At 21.6% G+C, this 18076-nt stretch overlaps 2 protein-coding genes across 4 annotated transcripts in view; both read left to right on the forward strand.

Moving 5' to 3' along the window:
- Positions 1–895: 895 nt before the first annotated feature.
- On the forward strand, positions 896–16010 carry LOC122507139 (putative fatty acyl-CoA reductase CG5065). Of its 2 annotated transcripts, none has more exons than XM_043619700.1 (8): positions 896–1023; positions 9239–9519; positions 12870–13186; positions 13416–13663; positions 13829–14015; positions 14135–14320; positions 14663–14923; positions 15897–16010. In XM_043619700.1, exons 2-8 carry the CDS (start codon positions 9271–9273, stop codon positions 15973–15975), a joined length of 1527 nt encoding a protein of 508 aa, XP_043475635.1. In that variant the 5' UTR covers positions 896–1023; positions 9239–9270; the 3' UTR covers positions 15976–16010. The 2 variants fall into 2 exon arrangements, with proteins under 2 accessions (XP_043475635.1, XP_043475636.1); XM_043619701.1 differs by lacking the exon at positions 896–1023 and adding an exon at positions 2262–2462.
- Positions 16011–17792: 1782 nt separating this feature from the next.
- The window catches only part of LOC122507102 (sodium-independent sulfate anion transporter-like), a 146341-nt gene continuing 146057 nt past the window's right edge, over positions 17793–18076 (forward strand). For both annotated transcript variants that reach the window (XM_043619641.1, XM_043619638.1), the window contains exon 1: positions 17793–17995. The gene's annotated coding sequence lies outside the window, so the exon portion shown is untranslated. The remainder of the gene's footprint in view (positions 17996–18076) is intronic.

An 18076-nucleotide genomic window follows, 5' to 3' on the forward strand; every position in this document is an offset into this window, starting at 1 on the left:
AATTCAAATATTTTTAAAAAGTTTTGATAAAACTTTTGTCAAATTGGAATTCAATTATTTTTAATACAATTTTTAAAAAATTTCCCGATTCGTTTAAAAAGTAAAGGAAATACAGTTTTCTTTCTTTTCTTTCGTTTGGTTAAAAGGTTTTTTATTTAATTTAAATTATTTTTTTTCATTTCTATTTTTATTAATATGAAATTTTTTGAAGTTTTATTTTTCTGCATGAAATTTTTTTTTATTTTTATATTATTGAAATTGTTTTTATTTTTATTTATGAAATTTTTTTAATTTTTATTTTTATTAATGAATTTTTTTTTAATTTTCATTTTCATTAATGAAATATTTTTTATTTTTATTTTTATTAATGAATTTTTGGAATTTTTTTTTAATTTTTATTTTTATTAAAGAAATTTTTTCTATTTTTATTTTTATTGATAATAAATATAATAATTTTATTAATAAACTATGAATTTTTATTTTTATTTCAAATGGCCTCTTAACCCAGAGCCAGTTTCTCGGCGCGAAATTTAAATTCATTGGAAACAGTAAAAAGAAATCTAACCAGTTTAGAAACTTTTAATTCAATTTTGCCGCTGGATATTTGGTCCAATGCTTATTTTTCTCACTTGCAAAAAAAAATGATAAATTTATTCCTCGACGAAAGATGAAAAAAACCATCAGTTTTTAAAACATTATATTAATTAGCTATACTATTATAGTAAAACGAAAAATACAGAATCGATTTTAAAAATAATTTTTCAAAAATAAAAAAACCTTTTATTTTCGATTATTTTTCTTTTTGGTTATTTTTCTTTTTGTAAAGTATAAAAATATATTGAATAAAAAGGAAGAAGAATTGTGAATAAAATGACGGAGAATATGGTAGTGGAAAATAATGTTAGTAAGAGAAGTTATTTAGAGGGGTACAAAAGTATGTTTCACTTCAGTTGAAAGAAGAACGTCGAGTATGTCAGATACTCTCTCTTTTCGCGAAGACTAGTGGATTCTGCATGTAACGAGGTGAGTTTTATGTGTGGATGTTGGAAAAAGGTGCATTATATGAATGTATCGGAAGAAAGTATTTCCGGGTCGTGTACATTTGTGTTACTTATATAATTAATATATATCTTGAGTGTAAATATTGAGAAAATACTCTCACCAATAATATTTTCAACTCCTTTGTTTTGTATTCATATAAATATTCACGTATTCATTGTTTTTCTAAATAAAAAAAGTAAATAAATAACAAAATTTTCATTCTTTTCTAAATATTTCAATTATTTTGTTCGAATTAAAAAATAAATAATACTTCCAACAATTTTTAATTCTTTTCTAAAATTTTCAATTATTGTCTTTTAATAAAAAAAAAAATAAATATTTCCACCGATTTTCATTCTTTTCTAAAATTTTAAATTCTTTACTTAGAAAGTTTAACTATTATTTATTTTAATATTGTTTCATTATTATTTTTTTATTATTTATTTTATATACAATTTTTTTAATAAAAATATAATTATTATCACTTCGTTGTTTTAATTTTTATTATTTATTTATTTTTATTTTTTTATTTTATTATTATTTTTTAGTTTATTTATTTTTACTATTTCTATCAACATTTTGTTATTCAAATATTTATTTATCTACACAAAGCCCTTAATTCATTACTGTTTGTAGTTTTTATTGTATTTTTATTATTATTTTTATTATTTAATGTCAACTTTCTGTTGAAATAAATAATTATTAATGTTAATATTGTTTTTCTTTTATTTTCATTATTTTTATTACTATTTTGTAAATAAAAATATTTTGGTTTTTTAAAAATAAAAAAAGCAAAAAGAAAAAATTTTTCTTCTTTTTAAAAAAAAAAAATAAATAAAACTTTGTTTTTATAAATATCAAAAGGAAAATAAACATTTTTGTGTTTTCTTTCTTTTTTTCAATTTTTATAATTAATTTTTTAATTATTTTTTTATTAATTTTTTATTTATTTTTTTTATTAATTTTTTATTTATTTATTTTTTTTATTAATTTTTTAATTATTTTTTTTTTTTTATTAATTTTTGTATTAATTTAAAATTAAGGTCGCTACACGGAGATGGACAATGCCATCTTCAGTGTTTGAGGGAAAGCTGAAAAATACACCTGTTAAACGTTATAAAGCCGACAATGTCGATCCCACCAACCCCCTTCCCTTTCAAATAAAATTGAATGCAATGATAACTGAAGTTTGTCCTTTAGAAACATTCTATCAGTAGTTGTTTGGAATTGTAGCGAATTCATATACAGCAATTGGATGCACAATAATTTATAATCGCGAGTTAGTATCAGTGTATAAAATAATGTGCCAGTGTTCTTTATAATACTTTTGTAAAAAGAAAGAAAAAAAAAAAACGAATACCATTGAAAAAATAATTGGCAATGTACAAGAAAATTTATTTCAAAGAAGACGATTAAGACGGGTAAATTTTCATTCTTAAAGTAAAATACTCAAAGGGAAAAATTTTTTTTTCTACACTAATAATGAGAATATAAAAAATTAAAAATAATAAAATATAAAAAATTATTTAAAATTTAAATTTCTGAACTAAAAGTTCAGAATTCTTTTTATATAATTAAACTACAATTTTTAATACACTGAAAATTTAATTTAGTTGATAAAAAAATTTTTTTTTTCTTTAAATTAAAAATAAAAAACTATTAAAAAAATACAGAAATTCTTTTTAATAAATAAAAATACAATTTTTAGTAACTTGAAATTTAATTTAGTTGAGAAAAAAATTAATTTTTTCTTTTTTTAAATAAAAAAATACAGAAATTCTTTTTAATAACTAAACTACAATTTTTAGTAACTTGAAATTTAAATTAGTTGAGAAAAAAATTAATTTTTTCTTTTTTTAAACAAAAAAAATACGGAAATTCTTTTTAATAACTAAACTACAATTTTTATTAACTTGAAAATTAATTCAGTGGAGAAAAAAATAAAAAATGAGTTAAATTTAAATAATTATTATTTATTATTGTTAATTGCTTCTAAAAATATTTTTTATACGAATTATACGGCGATAATTTTTCAACTTTATATATTATTTGCAAATTGGTAAAAATCGCATTTTTTTCGAATGAACCGCAAAAAATTTTTTAGTAACGAACTCCTCTCCTTATAATCTTTTATTTATTTAAGTGCAAAACAAGCAAAGAAATGATATCAATGATAAACTTCTCTCAAAGAAAATTTTATAATGCAAAAAACATGTAAACTTCGTTTGACATTAAATAATAATATTTATTTATTAACTATTAATTTAATTATTTAATTTTATTTTTATTATTAATAATTAATAACTAATAATTATTAATTAATTATTAATTATTATTTCTTCAATTATTATTTGTTATTTATTTTTTATTTATTATTTGTTATTTTTTATTTACTTGTTATTTTTTATTTATTTGTTATTTTTTATTTATTATTTTTTATTTATTATTTACTAATTTTATTAACATTAAATATTAATTGAGAAACTAAGTTTCATTTATTTTTGCGACTGAATTAACTGAACTAAATAATTAAAAAAAATTTATTGGAAATTAAACTAAAAAAAAACTAAAAAAAAACTAATAAATACAAACTAAAATCAAAATAATATAAATAAACCAAAAAGTAATTTAAAAAAAAAATAAAAACTAACAAAATACGAAATTCATATCTGCACGTAAAAATAGTAAAATAATTTTTTTTTTTTTCATATACTTCTCGCAGAAAATGTTTTACTCAATAATGGGATATTTATCTCAAAATTGAATCTTTTAAGAAAATAATTTTATGTACGATATTAGTTTTCCATATTTATGTATATACATAAACAATATGTTAATTTCATTCTTAAAAATGATTTGGAGAAATTTTTTTTTTACGAATTAAGAAAAATAAATTTTTTATTAAAAAAAAAAAGAAAATACAAATTGAAAATGTCAGTTATTATTATCTATTTAGGAAATCATGCAGGTCAAGAACTTGGTGTACTTTTAAAATCAATATTGCACTAGTTTATACACGTGAGCAAAAAAATAGGTATGAATTAAATCAAATTTTTTCTTAATAAAATTCTTCTTTAGAGAAAATAAAATAAAAAAAAGTGTTCGAATTACTGTACACTGTCTTCCATTCATAGCGGATAGTCCAATTATTTTAATTTCAAATTAATTATTTATTATACAGTTGTTTATTAATTTATTATATTAATTTTTTTATTATTCTTTTACTTTAGTTTATATTTCAGTTTATTATAATTTATATTTATGTAATTATTATTATTATTATTATTATTATTATTATTATTATTATTATTATTATTATTATTATTATTATTATTATTATTATCATTATTATTATTACTATTGTTGATTATTAATAATTAATAATAATTAATATTAATTAAATATTAATTTAGTATTAATTAAATATTAATTAAGTATTAATTAAATATTAATTAAAATTAATAAAAAAATATTTTGCTTCCTCATAGGGAAAGGATTGTATTTTTAAACAATTTATTAATTAGTTAATAATTAATAATAATTATTATTATTGTTAATATTAATTATTAATATTAATTTATAGTATAATAAAATTAATTTTCATATATTATAATTTATATTTATTAAAAATGTAAATTTTTGTAAACAGAAAAGTATTTTTTTTCCTCATTAAATTTATAATCTAATGATAAAGAAACAATTTTTTCTGGTAAATATTTATTTAGAGTGGACTCACGATATGTTCTTAATAGATCAGTAATTGGGGATAGTTGCCCTAAATTAGACTAATCGCTCTACTCCTTTAGGAATAATGTAATTTGTACTCATTTCTATATTTATTTTTGCCTTCGTGCAAACTGGAAACTGTATTATGGACTAGTCATTATTTGAAATATTAAATATTGTAACAAATGTTGATTAATGCTTATTTGAAGGTTCTGCGATAAAAAAGAGTTAATTTTTTCTTGCAAATATTAGCTAATATACCTAATTATCATTTATAAACATCTATTTAATTTTTTTTTTTTACTTTTTCGAAATTATTATTTTTATTTATAAAAAAAAGTAATTTATAATTGTTGAATTATATACATATATATAGTTTATATTATATAAATATATATTAATTATTATTATTTATTATATAAATATTATATTAATTATTATTATTTATTATATAAATAATTATTAATTTCATTTATTTTCATAATTATTTTTATTATTTATTTATTGAAGAAATAAATGGGACAATTTTTCTTTTCTTTTACATAATTTATTAAAAATTCTTTGTTGCTCGGAATAAAAAATTTTTATTCTTTAATTTATCGTTTTGTTAAAAGTTATTAAAATATGTTTTTAGAAAAAAAAAATTCATTCCGTCAAACAACTTAATATCAATGTAAAGACAATTTGAATTCAGAAACTTGTATTGAAAACGTCATTAATTACTCGAATAATTATTATCTTATCATTTTTTTAAACTACGTAGAGAATATTTTTTTAAAATAAATAATCTAAGTTAGTGAAACGTTTCTTATAAATTCAAATACAATAAGTGTCCTTAGTGTTTTTTAAAATATTTTTTTTTCAATTGCAAATGATATTCTTCAAAAATAATAACATTAGAAATAAAAATTCAAAAAAACATTTTTTTTAATAAATAAAAATAACAACAATATAATAACAATAATAATAAATTAATAACCGATTACTGATTTATTACTTTCTAAATTTTGAATTGGTAAATATGTTTACTAATTTGAATTAGTGATTGAGTTTTTGTTTTTGAATTAGTTAAGGGGATTTGAACCTTGATGACGTCACAGTTTGTGCAAAGCATTAGTTTTAAATCTGTGACGTCATCATGGTTCAAATGCCCTTAATTTTACAAAAAAAATAGTACTTTCTACTAATTTATTAGTATTTCAATTTTACCAACAAATTAGTAGAGTAATAAATAAATAGATAAAAACAACGTAATTGCTACTAATTTATTAGTAAAATTGTCAATTTCACTAATAAATTAATAAATATTATTAATTTATAATTTTATATAATTATAAATAAATAAATAATAAATAAATAAATAAAAATTAACTAATTTCTACCTAAATTTGTAAATTTTATTAATAAATAAATAGAAATTACAATTTATTAGTAAAATTTCCGAATTCAAAAGCAAAAAGTCATTCACTAATTCAAATTAGTAAACATTTTTACTAATTTACACTTAGAGAGTAATAAATAAATATTTACTTGAATCAAATAATTTTTAATACAAATAAATTAAATTATATTTGCTTCAAATACTGAAATTATTGGTTCAATTACAATATATTTGGTTCAAATAAAAAATTACTTGATTCAAGTAAATAATTATTTGATAACAGACAAGTATATAAACTTATAAATAGAAAAAATGTAAAATGTAAAATTAGACAATAAATAGAAATTATATAATTTTTTTATTTAAAGAAAAAATTTTGAATAACTTTCCAAATTATCTAAGAGGTAAAATATTTTATTTCCGATATAAATTAGAAAAAAAATAAGAAGTCAACAACCATTAACAACCGGTCTCTCTCTCTCTCTCTCTCTCTCTCTCTCTCTCTCTCTCTCTCTCTCTCTCTCTCTCTCTCTCTCTTTCTCTCTATTAATCGCATGACTTGCAAAATTATTATTAAACTTTATTCATCAATTTGTATATTTCCCCAAATTTTTACACTAATATTTTAGAAATTATTATTTAATAAGTTTTAAATTAATTTTTACTTTTTTAAAATTCAAATTCAATAGTTTCTGCCTGTTGATTTTTTTAATGCGTCGTTTTTTTTTTTTACTACAACTAATTAATTAACTAATCTATAATTAATAAATTAATTTCACGAAAATGAAATTAATTTCATTACAAATTGTAGTTATATGTAATTTTATAAATAAAAAATTATTATATAATAATTAATAATATTAATTACTAGATATAATAATTAATATTTTTACTGCTAAATTAATTATATTTGTTTTAATTTGACAATTTTTAAATGATTTTATTTTTATTATTTAATTTCTAATTTAAATAAAATAATTAATTGAATAATTAAATAAATCCTATTAATATAAAAAATTAATTTAAAATGATTTTAACAATAATTAACAATAATTAACAATAATTAACAATAATTGTTAATTAAAAATCATTTTAAATTAATTTTTTATATTAATAGGATTTATTTAATTATTCAATTAATTAATTTATTAATTCATTTAATTTGTTATTAAATTTGTTTATTTAAAAAAAAAATGTTTTCTTTTATCTGCAGATGAAAACTAGATTGTAGAAAATAAATATAATAATAATTTTATATTCTTTGATATTATTATTATTAATCATCTGTGATACATTGGAAATAACGATTTCCTCACTTAAATGAAATAATTGACATTATAAAAGAAAAGAAAATTTTATATAGTTATATATTTTAATGTCAAGTTATAAACGATCTACAACGTTACACACTCGTCATTTCTAAACAATTATTATTGGCTAAAAGTTCTTGTCCCTGAGACAAATTACTACGTAAAACTTCCGCCTATAAAGAAATCGATAAGGCGAATATAATAAATAATAGAAATAACTTTACACCATCTTTTTTTTTATTTTGTTTAAAAATAAATTTTTTTTTCTTATCTCTCACATATAATTCGACAAGATATTAAATTTTTCAAGAGCAGGAGAATAAAAAAGAATTTTTTTTTTTTCCAACAGCTAAATAATGTAATCAATATTCCTTACAAATAGCCTACAAACAAGCTTTTTCTGCGTACATGAAGAATCAATAATGTCGATGAAAATATACAATCTCTCATTTACTAGTGCAATTTGCCAATATGAATGTTTAAAAAAATTTTTTTTGTTTTTTCTCAAAATGCAAATGATTTAATTAATAAAAACGTATCTTTTTAGCATTTATTGTATTATGAATAATGGGGAAAATAATAGATATTTTTTTTTCATGAAAAATAATTCAATTATAATAATCAATCAGAAAACTATTATTTCGCAAATGAGAATTATTGATTAATTTATGTTTGTACAACAAAATTGATGTTAATGTGCATATTAGAAGTTAAATTGTTGGAATAATTTTACATTCAAATATTTTTCTTAGAATAAAATTTTTATTTACAAATTGTAAAAAATTTTCTTTTGTACATAAATCTAAATTTTTTTTATAAATTAAATAAAATTTATTTAAACTAAACAAAGTTCATTTAACGTAAATTGAATTTATTTAACAAATAAATTTTTTTTTAACATAAACATAATTTATTTAACATAAACAAAATTTATTTAACATAAACAAAATTTATTTAACATAAACAAAATTTATTTAACATAAAAAAAGTTTATTTAACGTAAATAAATATATTTACCATAAAAAAAGATTGTTTAACGTAAATAAATATATTTATTTGCTATATAAATAAAAATTTGGTTAAATTTATTTTAATAATTAAATTTTTTCGAGGCCTTTTATTAAAATTCTATTGAAAATAATTTCATTCCTGCGAAAAATTTTATCAATTATAAACATAATTGAATTTTTTCAAGAAATTTTATTAAAATTTGTTTTTAAAGAGTTATTGAATTATTTCGAAGAGAATTTTATTATAATTTTTGAGAATTTTTAGAAAAAATTTCAATTTAAAATTACTCAAAAATTCAATTCTTTCTAGAAATTTTTTAAAAATTGAATTGAAAATATTTGAATTTACGCGAAGAACTTTATTATTTTTTTTTTAATAATTTAATAAAAAATAAAATTCTTACGAGAAATGTCATTAAAATTGTATTGAAAATAATTGAAGAATTATTACTTTTGAGACGAATTTTATGAAAATTTCCAAAAGTAATTAAAATTTTTTGAACATAATGTTTAATTAGGTTAATTTTTAATTATTATTTAATTATATATGGAACCACTTTTGTAAATTTTACTAGACAATTATTGTGTCTATGCGAGCAAAAGTGAAACTATATATATATATAAATAAAGAGAGGAAAAAAAAAGAATACTTTCCGATTTTTGTAAAAATGAAAAAAGTGAGAGCCAATAAGTGGGAAAGTTTAACGAGAAAGTATATATAAATAAAGAGACAGAGCAGCGAAATTTATATAGAAAATTTTCCGTTTCAGGAAGGATAATCATAAGAAGAACTCTCACCATAATGGGAAAGACAAATACATTTACAGGCGAGGAACAACAAATCGAGAATGCTAATCCAGGTGGGAGTTCGATTGAGGCATTTTTTGCAGAATCTGTCGTTCTCATAACAGGTGCAACTGGCTTTTTAGGAAAAGCACTAGTGGAAAAACTTTTACGATCATGCCCACGACTTGCCACAATTTTTATTTTAATCCGTCCAAAAAAGGGCCAAACGGTCGAGCAAAGATTTATGGAACTCATTGACAATCCGGTAATTAAATTATACTTCATTCTTCTTCTTCTTCTTTTTTTTTTTAATTTTTGGCTTTGACTAGTCATTCTTGAAATGCAGACTTCGCACTCGAGAATTAATTTTAAAAAAGTAGCAAAAAGTAGCTTTCATATTAAAAAAAGAGTACTAAAAAAGTAATTATCGAAAAATTAAACTTGACGACCAAAAAAACTCGTTTTAGACACTTTATACAAAATTGACAAAACTTCCATTCTGTATTTTATTTTTCCGACTTTTTCCCAATTTTCATCGAAAAATATATTTTCCTCTTTCTTATCCTGCTAATAAATTGAATTCCTGCAACGAATTTTATATTATTCGTATGAAAGAATTTAAATATTTATAAAAATAATTTAATTCTTACGAAAAATTTTTAAATAATTCATTTCTATCGACTAATTTTATGCAAATTCTAATTTAAATAATTGAATTCCTGAGAAATTTTTATTATTCATGAAAAGAATTGAATTCTTACGAAAATTTTTACAAATAATTTTTTTGAACAATTGAATTCTGTTTGGAAACTTTATGAAAATAAGTAAATATTAAAAATCATTGAATTGCGAAAAGTTTATAAAAATAATTAAATTTTACAAAGAATTCTATTCAAATTTTTCAGAAGAATTGAATGTCTGTGTGTCATTTTATTACATTTTTTAAAAAATAATTGAATTCCTAAAAATCATTTTATTATTTATGAAAATAATTGAATTCTCTGCGAACAATTTCATTAGAATTTTTTAAAATAATTGAATTTCCAAGAAAAAATGTATTACTTTTGAAAATATAATTGAATTTTTGTCATGAACATTGTTATTTATGAAAATAATTGAATTTTGCAAAGAATTTTTTTAAAATGCCTCAAAATAATTGAATTTTTGGGAATAATTTTGTTATTTATCTTTAATAATTGAATTCTGGAGAAGAATTATTTATTATGTAAATAATTGAATTCTTGTGAAGAATTTTATTAAAATCTAAAAGAATAATTGAATTATTTCAAAAAAATTTTATTAAAATTTTATTTAAAATAATTGATTTCTTTCGATCAATTTTATTAAAATATTTGAAAATATAATTGAATTCCTGTGAAAAATTCTAATATTTTTTTAAATAATTGAATTCTTGCAAAGAAGTTTACAAAAACATTTTTTTAAAATAATTTATTTGTTTCGGGAATTGAAATTAAATTTCTGAATAATTACATTTTTTTATGAGCAATTCCTAAAAAATTGTATTAAAAATAATTGAAATTCTGCAATGAATTTTATTATTTATGAAAATAATTGAATAGTTGCTAAGAATTGTATTCAAATTTCCAAAATATTTGAATCCCTGAGAGGAATTTTATTATTTATAAAAATAATTGAATTATTGCGAACGATTTTCTTAGAATTTTCTAAAATAGTTGAATTTTCAAAAAGAAATTTATTATTCTTAAAAATAATTGAATTCTTGTGATGAATATTGTTATTTATGAAAATAATTTGTATTTTGTATTTTGCAAACAATTTTATTAAAATATTTGAAAATATTTAAATTCCTATAAAAAAATTCTAATATTTTTGTAAATAATTAAATTCTTCTAAAGAATTTTAAAACAAGATTTTTTTAAATAATTGATTTTTTTGTGGAATTGAAATAAAATTTTCAAAAAAATTCCATTTTTTAAGCAATTCCTGTAAAATTGTATTAAAAATAATTAAAATCCTGCGATGAATTTTATTATTTATGAAAGTAATTCAATAGTTGCAAAGAATTTTATTAAAATTTTCAAAAATAATTGAATTTTTGAGAAGAATTTTATTATTTATAAAAATAATTGAATTAATGCAGAAAATGTTTATTAAAATGTTTAAAAAGAATTGAATTTCTGTGAAAAATTTTGTTATTTTCAAAAATAATTGAATTCTTCATATAAGAATTTTATAAACATTGCTTTGAATAATTAATTTTTTTGAAAAATAATAAATATTATGAAAATTTTATTTTAAACATTGGAATTCTCGTGAAAAACTTTATTTGTGAAAATAATTGAATTTTTCGATTAATTAATTAAAAATAATATTAAAAATAATTGAAATTTTTCTATGAATTTTGTTATTTATGAAAATAATTGAATTCTTTCTTAGAATTTAATCAAAGATTTTTTAAAAAATTGAATTTCCACGAAAAATGTTATGATTAGTGAAAGTAATTGAATTTATTGTATAAAAATTTTGTTAAATAATTGATTTTTTCGAAATTTTTTTGAAAATGCTATTCCAAAATAATTGAATTCCTGTGAAAATTTTATTAATTTATGAAAATAATTGAATTTTATCAATGATGATTTTATCAATGATGAATTTTATCAATTTTTTTTTTTCAAATAACTGAATTCTTTTGCGAAATTTAATGAAAATACTAGCTATTGAAAATTTAATTTCGAATATTTTTTGAAAATAATTGAATCGTTTTAAAGAATTTTGATTATAATTTTTGAGAATAGTTTTTTGATTTCTAGTTTTAGCGAATTTAAAAGTAGTGGAAATTCTAAAATAACAGAAATAGTAGCTTTTAGTGGCTAAAATCTAAAAAAAGTATCGAAATAGTAGCATAACGTTAAAAAAGTAGTAAATAGTAGGTTTTAGTAGGCAAATTTTAGGTCATGTTTTAGGCCATGTCTAGAATTGGCTCTGTTTTTTAAGCTTTGTCTTCAATTGGTTTTGTTTTTTAGGCTATGTCCACAAATGGCTCTTTTTATGTCCTTGTATCGAATTTAGCATAAAAATACAAAGAAATTTATTGTATTTTTATGTTATGTTCAAGAGAAGGACATCAAAAGAGTCTATTTTGAACATAGCCTTATTGTCCTTACGTTGACCATAACTTAATACAATAGATTTCTTTGTATTTTTCTGTTATGTTCGATATAAATACATAAAAAAGTCTATTGTGGGCATACCCTTAAGTTATGTTTAAAATAAGGTCATAAAAAGGGTCTATTGTGAAAATGGCTTTAAGTTTTGTTCAACATAAGGACATAAAAGAGCCTATTGTGGACAGAGCCTTAAGATATGTTCAACATAAGGACTTTTTCTTATTTTTCTTCAACATAAAGACATTTCTTTGTTATTTTATGTTAAGTTCAATATAAAGACACAAAAGAGGTCTATGTAGCCTTAAGTTATGTTAAACGAAAGGACATAAAATGAGCTATAATTTTTACGTCTTGACGTTGAACATAACGTAAAAATACAATATAGATTTCCTTGTGTTTTGGATTAATATTCAACATAAGGAGGTGGACAGCCTTATTTTATATTTAAACAATCAAAAAATTGCAGGTCTACGACAGAATTCGTTGGGAGTATCCTGGAACATTGAGTAAAGTAATTCCAGTGAAGGGGGACATGAGCCTACCCGAATTGGGTCTTAGTCCAGAAGACAAAGCAATGCTTATGCAACGTGTCAATGTTGTCTTTCACAGTGCAGCAACAGTGCGATTTGACGAACCCCTAAAAGTAGCTGTTAATCTAAACACAAAAGGCACTGATAGAATGATAGAACTTTGTAAAAGTATGTCGAATCTTGTCAGTATTATTCATGTCAGCACTGCTTACAGTAACGCTGATCTCTACGATATAAAGGAGGAAGTTTACAGGTAAACCTTTCACGCAATTATCTGATAGTTTTCTACATTCTTTTCTTTTCTTCTTTTAAATTTTTATTACTGCTTTCTTTCGCCTTGAATTCTTAACTGTTTGAACTGAAAATCTTCAAAATAGTTGTGTAATTTTTCTTGGTTTCGTAAAAAGAAAATTGTACTTAACGCTTATTGTCGACGCTGACTTCAGAGACCTAATTCATTACGATTTTTTTTTTTTTTGCAGTACGAAAGTAAAACCACACACGGTTATTGACATGTGTGAAAATTTGGACGACGAGACATTGAGAATATTGGAGAAAAAATTAATGGGAAGACATCCGAATACTTATACGTTGACAAAAGGATTAGCGGAGAATTTAATAATGACAAAGGGTGCTGGATTGCCGATTTCAATTGTCAGACCGAGTATTGTTTGTGCCGCTTATCAGGAACCATTCCCCGGATGGGTTGATAATGTCTGCGGAATAACAGGTGAGATTTTTTTTTTTATGCTAACTTGACCCCACTTTTATCGCCATCGAACGTAACTCTCATATAGTCCCCGCACGAGAAGTCTAAATAGTTTAAAAGAAATTACATTTTTTACTTGAAATTAAAAAAAAGGAAACAACTGATTCTGAATTGCGTTTATTTCAGGAATTATGATGGAAATCGGAAGAGGCACTATTCGAAGTATTGTTTGCAATGCAAGAATGGTTGTTGATGTTGTTCCAGTGGACTATGTCGTGGACACTCTCATTTGTGCCTCATGGCACAATGCAATCGAACGCACCAACAAACTTAGAGTTTACAATTGTACCAGTGGAACGTTCAATCCCGTTAAGTAAGTTCAAAATCGATTACGGAAATAGTACGCGAATAGTACGCAAATAGTATAAAAATGTAAAAAAAATAGTAATTAATAGCAATTGACATACTTAACATACCTGTGAATTAATCCAGATGGGGAGAATTCGGACGACTCACCAGAAAACACGCAATTGAATCTCCATCAAAGTACGTCATGTGGTATCCAGGAGTCACTTTTAGGACAAACAAATTTATCCACAAAATCGTGGTGGCAATGCTTCATTTTTTCCCGGCATTTTTGGTAGATATGGTCTTGAAATTCCAAGGGAGTAAACCCAAGTGAGTAATAATTATCTGGAAAAAGAAATAGAAAATATTAAACTTTACATAATTGCAAAACAATATCCCTCTGAGCACAAAAAACAGATTCGTTCCTAAAATGTTCTTAAAACATTTTTAGAACGTTTCATGTCCGACAAATATAATGTTCTAGAACATTATTTGAACATCCATGTTCCTAAAATGTTTTTGGAACATTATTTGGTCGTCATGAATCGTTCTAAAGTTTTAAGAACGTTTTTGGAACGAACATGGTCTTTATCCCAGAGGGATGTAACCGCATGACAATAATTGCAAAACAAATAAAATTTACATTAAAAAAAATTGTTTTTCATTCAACAGAATGATGAAGATCACACAACGCTTTCAGCGAGCAGCTCTCACTGGGGAATTTTTTGCCATTAATGAATGGTTCTTTCACGGCAATAATATGAGAGAATTAACGAAAGCCCTTAAGGAATCTAATGACTCGGGATGTTTTAATGTCGACATTGGAACATTAGACTGGGACACTTATGTGCATCGTTACATGCTTGGAATTAGAAAATACATTTTAAAAGACGGACCGGATACTTTGAGCAAAGCAAGAAATCGACTTCTAAAGTAAGTTAATCTAAATTTGTAACGTTCTACGAAGAAAGGAATTATAATAATTTTTACTATCTTCAGTATTATAATTTTTATTATCTTCAGTATTAGAATTTTTACTATCTTCAGTATTATAATTTTTACTATCTTCAGTATTATAATTTTTACTATCTTCAGTATTAAAATTTTTACTATCTTCAGTTTAATAATTTTTACTAACAATTGTACAGTAATGTTTACTGATAACAGTATTAAAATTTTTTCTACTGACTGTATAGTAACCTTTACCAGTGTCAGTATAGTAATTTTTACTAATTTCCGTATTTTGTAGTAGTTACTATGAATTTACAGTTATTTTTACTAGTTTCAGTATATAACAATTTTTACTAAGAACAGTACAGTAATTGACACTAATGTCAGTATAGAAATTTTTACTAATTTCAGTATTATAATAATTACTATAGACTGGAGCGTAATTTTTACTAGTGTCAGTATAATTTTTACTGACCACAGTATATAATATTTTTTGACTAAAACACGGCAAAAAGTTTTACTTAAAAGAGTGATAAAATTCTTTACAATAACAAAAGCGAAAGTATTAATAGAATCAACTAAAAATTTCGTTAATATAGTAAAATTTCTAACTAATGTTCCAGGTGAAAACTTTTTTCCGTGTTTTAGTAAAAAATACTATACTGTGGTCAGCAAAAATTACTATTCAGTCTTTAGTGAAAATTACTATACAGTTTTTAGTAAAATTGACTGTACAGTAATTTTCACTAATGTCAGTATAGTAATTTTTACTAAATTTAGTCATTTTCATTATTGTTAATATTATTATTTTTATTAATTATTTTTTTTTACTATTATTATTATTATTATTATTATTATTATTATTATTATTATCATTATTATTATTATCATTGTTATAATTATTTTTGTTGTTGTGGAAAATAAATATTAAACCATTTTTTAATTATCTTTACAGATTATATTGGATGCACAAATTTACACAATTTTTCAGTCTACTTCTTCTAGTGAAAATGATCGCACGAACTGGTCGGTGATAACTGTCAAAATGAGAAAAATAATCTTCTTTCATCCAGAAATAAAAAACAAGTCTCCGAATTAATTTTTTCCAAAAAATTGCTATTCAACACAATAACATAGCAAATGATTTATATAAATTTACAAAAATTCCCAATTCATCGACAATGGTGCTACAATATCTGACACTTTCCAATCACGTCAAAAAGTGCAAAAAAAGTATATTTTCCGAATTTATTTAATTTCTCATTTAAGTAAAATTTAAATTTAAAAATCGTACTTAAAAAAATTTGAGATATTTTTGATGTAATTAATAAAATTAAATTAATTAAAATAAAATAGTAAAGGAAAAATTCATTTTCATAAAAAAATTATATTTTCATCAATATTTAAGAGTAATGATAATATTATAAACAAATTGAAATATTAACAGACCAATATATTTTAATAATTTATAAAAAGGAAAGATTACAAATTTGCAAATAATTAAATCGCAATATTTTCTCATGAAGACTGATTATAAAATCTGTTTATGAACGATTTTGCCTTCATATTATACTATATATACAAATATATACAAAAAGATATTGTAATTATCGTAAATGTTTCTATTAAGATTATAATTTAATATTAATATATATGAAAAAGAATTTATTAAAAATGTGACCTGAGAAAAATGGAAATGTTCAACATTTCTCATAATAAAGTTAGGCGCCTATTAATTTATTAATATTATATAATATATAAAAATGTCTATTAAAGAAATATAATTTTTAATTAAATTGTCTTTATTTCTTAAAATATACTCAATAATAATAAGAAATAATAAAAATATCTAATAATAAGAGTAATAATAATAATAATTTCAACCTGGTATATTAACGTGTCGAGAAAAAAAAAATTCCCGAGTTTTATTAATGAATAGGTATAAGAAAATAAAATCTTTGACAAATTAAATTTATACCTCTAAACTTACCATTTTTCCTTATATTCTTCACTCAATTATGAGATTTTTTCAAGTGACAAATGGTTATAATTTTAAGTTTTATAAATTATAATCATTATAACTGCTGTGCTCGTTTCTTTAATTTTCTAGATAATTTACACTTCCTCACTGATTTTCACTGGATTAATCTACTATTTATGTATTTTGCAAATTGCGAGTAACGGATAAAATTAAAAGAATTATAGGTTATAATCGTTCAGGTTGCTTAATTTTCTAGATATTTACCTGATTTCATTCTAATTTGTTAGTGCTATTTATATATTTTGCAAGCTTTGCAACGTTTGCAACAGAAAACAGACTTATTGAAAAGTTTTGTAGGTTAGAATTGTTACCTTGTTTTAATTTTGTAGATGTTCACGATATTGCACTGATTGTCGCCAAAAACAAAAAACGAGAGAATAACTAGAGACATTTTCATAAAGTTTTTATGTACTTTTCTTTATTTCACTGACTCTCGAGTATTTAAATACTAAAAGTTCGTTAAAAATGATAAACGCGATCACTGGAATCACTGCAACTGTCAAGAAAGAGAAATGTGAATTGTGAAGTGAGGTATACGGGAAGTACCAACCGTACCAACAGAAAACTACAGTTATCTTGAGAGGCAACTTCAGACGACTTACCACCTGAGTTTAGATTAACTTCCGGCCGATGGGTGGCAGCACTGCACGTGCTCTGCGGCAAATGTAGAGATCAGTAGTAGTCAGGAAGTCACGAAAGTAAAAACTGTAAAATAAATACCATCAGTGTCTAATAATGATAAGTTTAAAGTTGAGAATGTATTCAAAAGTTGCTACTGCTCACAAATTAACAGGATGTAAGTATAAACTTCGTAGCATAATGAAAACCATGAAAACAAATTGTTAAAAATTTCGTTTGAAACTAAAATCTTTGACTCCAATATTAAAGGTCCTCCTCGTGTCAATATTGCAAGGAGAAGGCGTTCAAAAAGTTCTTGAAAACTGGTGTTTTTTCCTCTAATCGACGCATCAAATTCGTGAATAATAAAGTGAACAACGAACTTTGGGAATGAGGTAAGATTTACAAATATCTTAATCAATGAATCAAACTTGAAGCGGACATTTAAATTTCCCCTTAAAATCGCGTCAGCATGG

The sequence above is a fragment of the Leptopilina heterotoma genome, unplaced genomic scaffold, assembly GCF_015476425.1.
Source record: "Leptopilina heterotoma isolate Lh14 unplaced genomic scaffold, ASM1547642v1 Lhet_45, whole genome shotgun sequence".
NCBI classification, from domain to species: domain Eukaryota; kingdom Metazoa; phylum Arthropoda; class Insecta; order Hymenoptera; family Figitidae; genus Leptopilina; species Leptopilina heterotoma.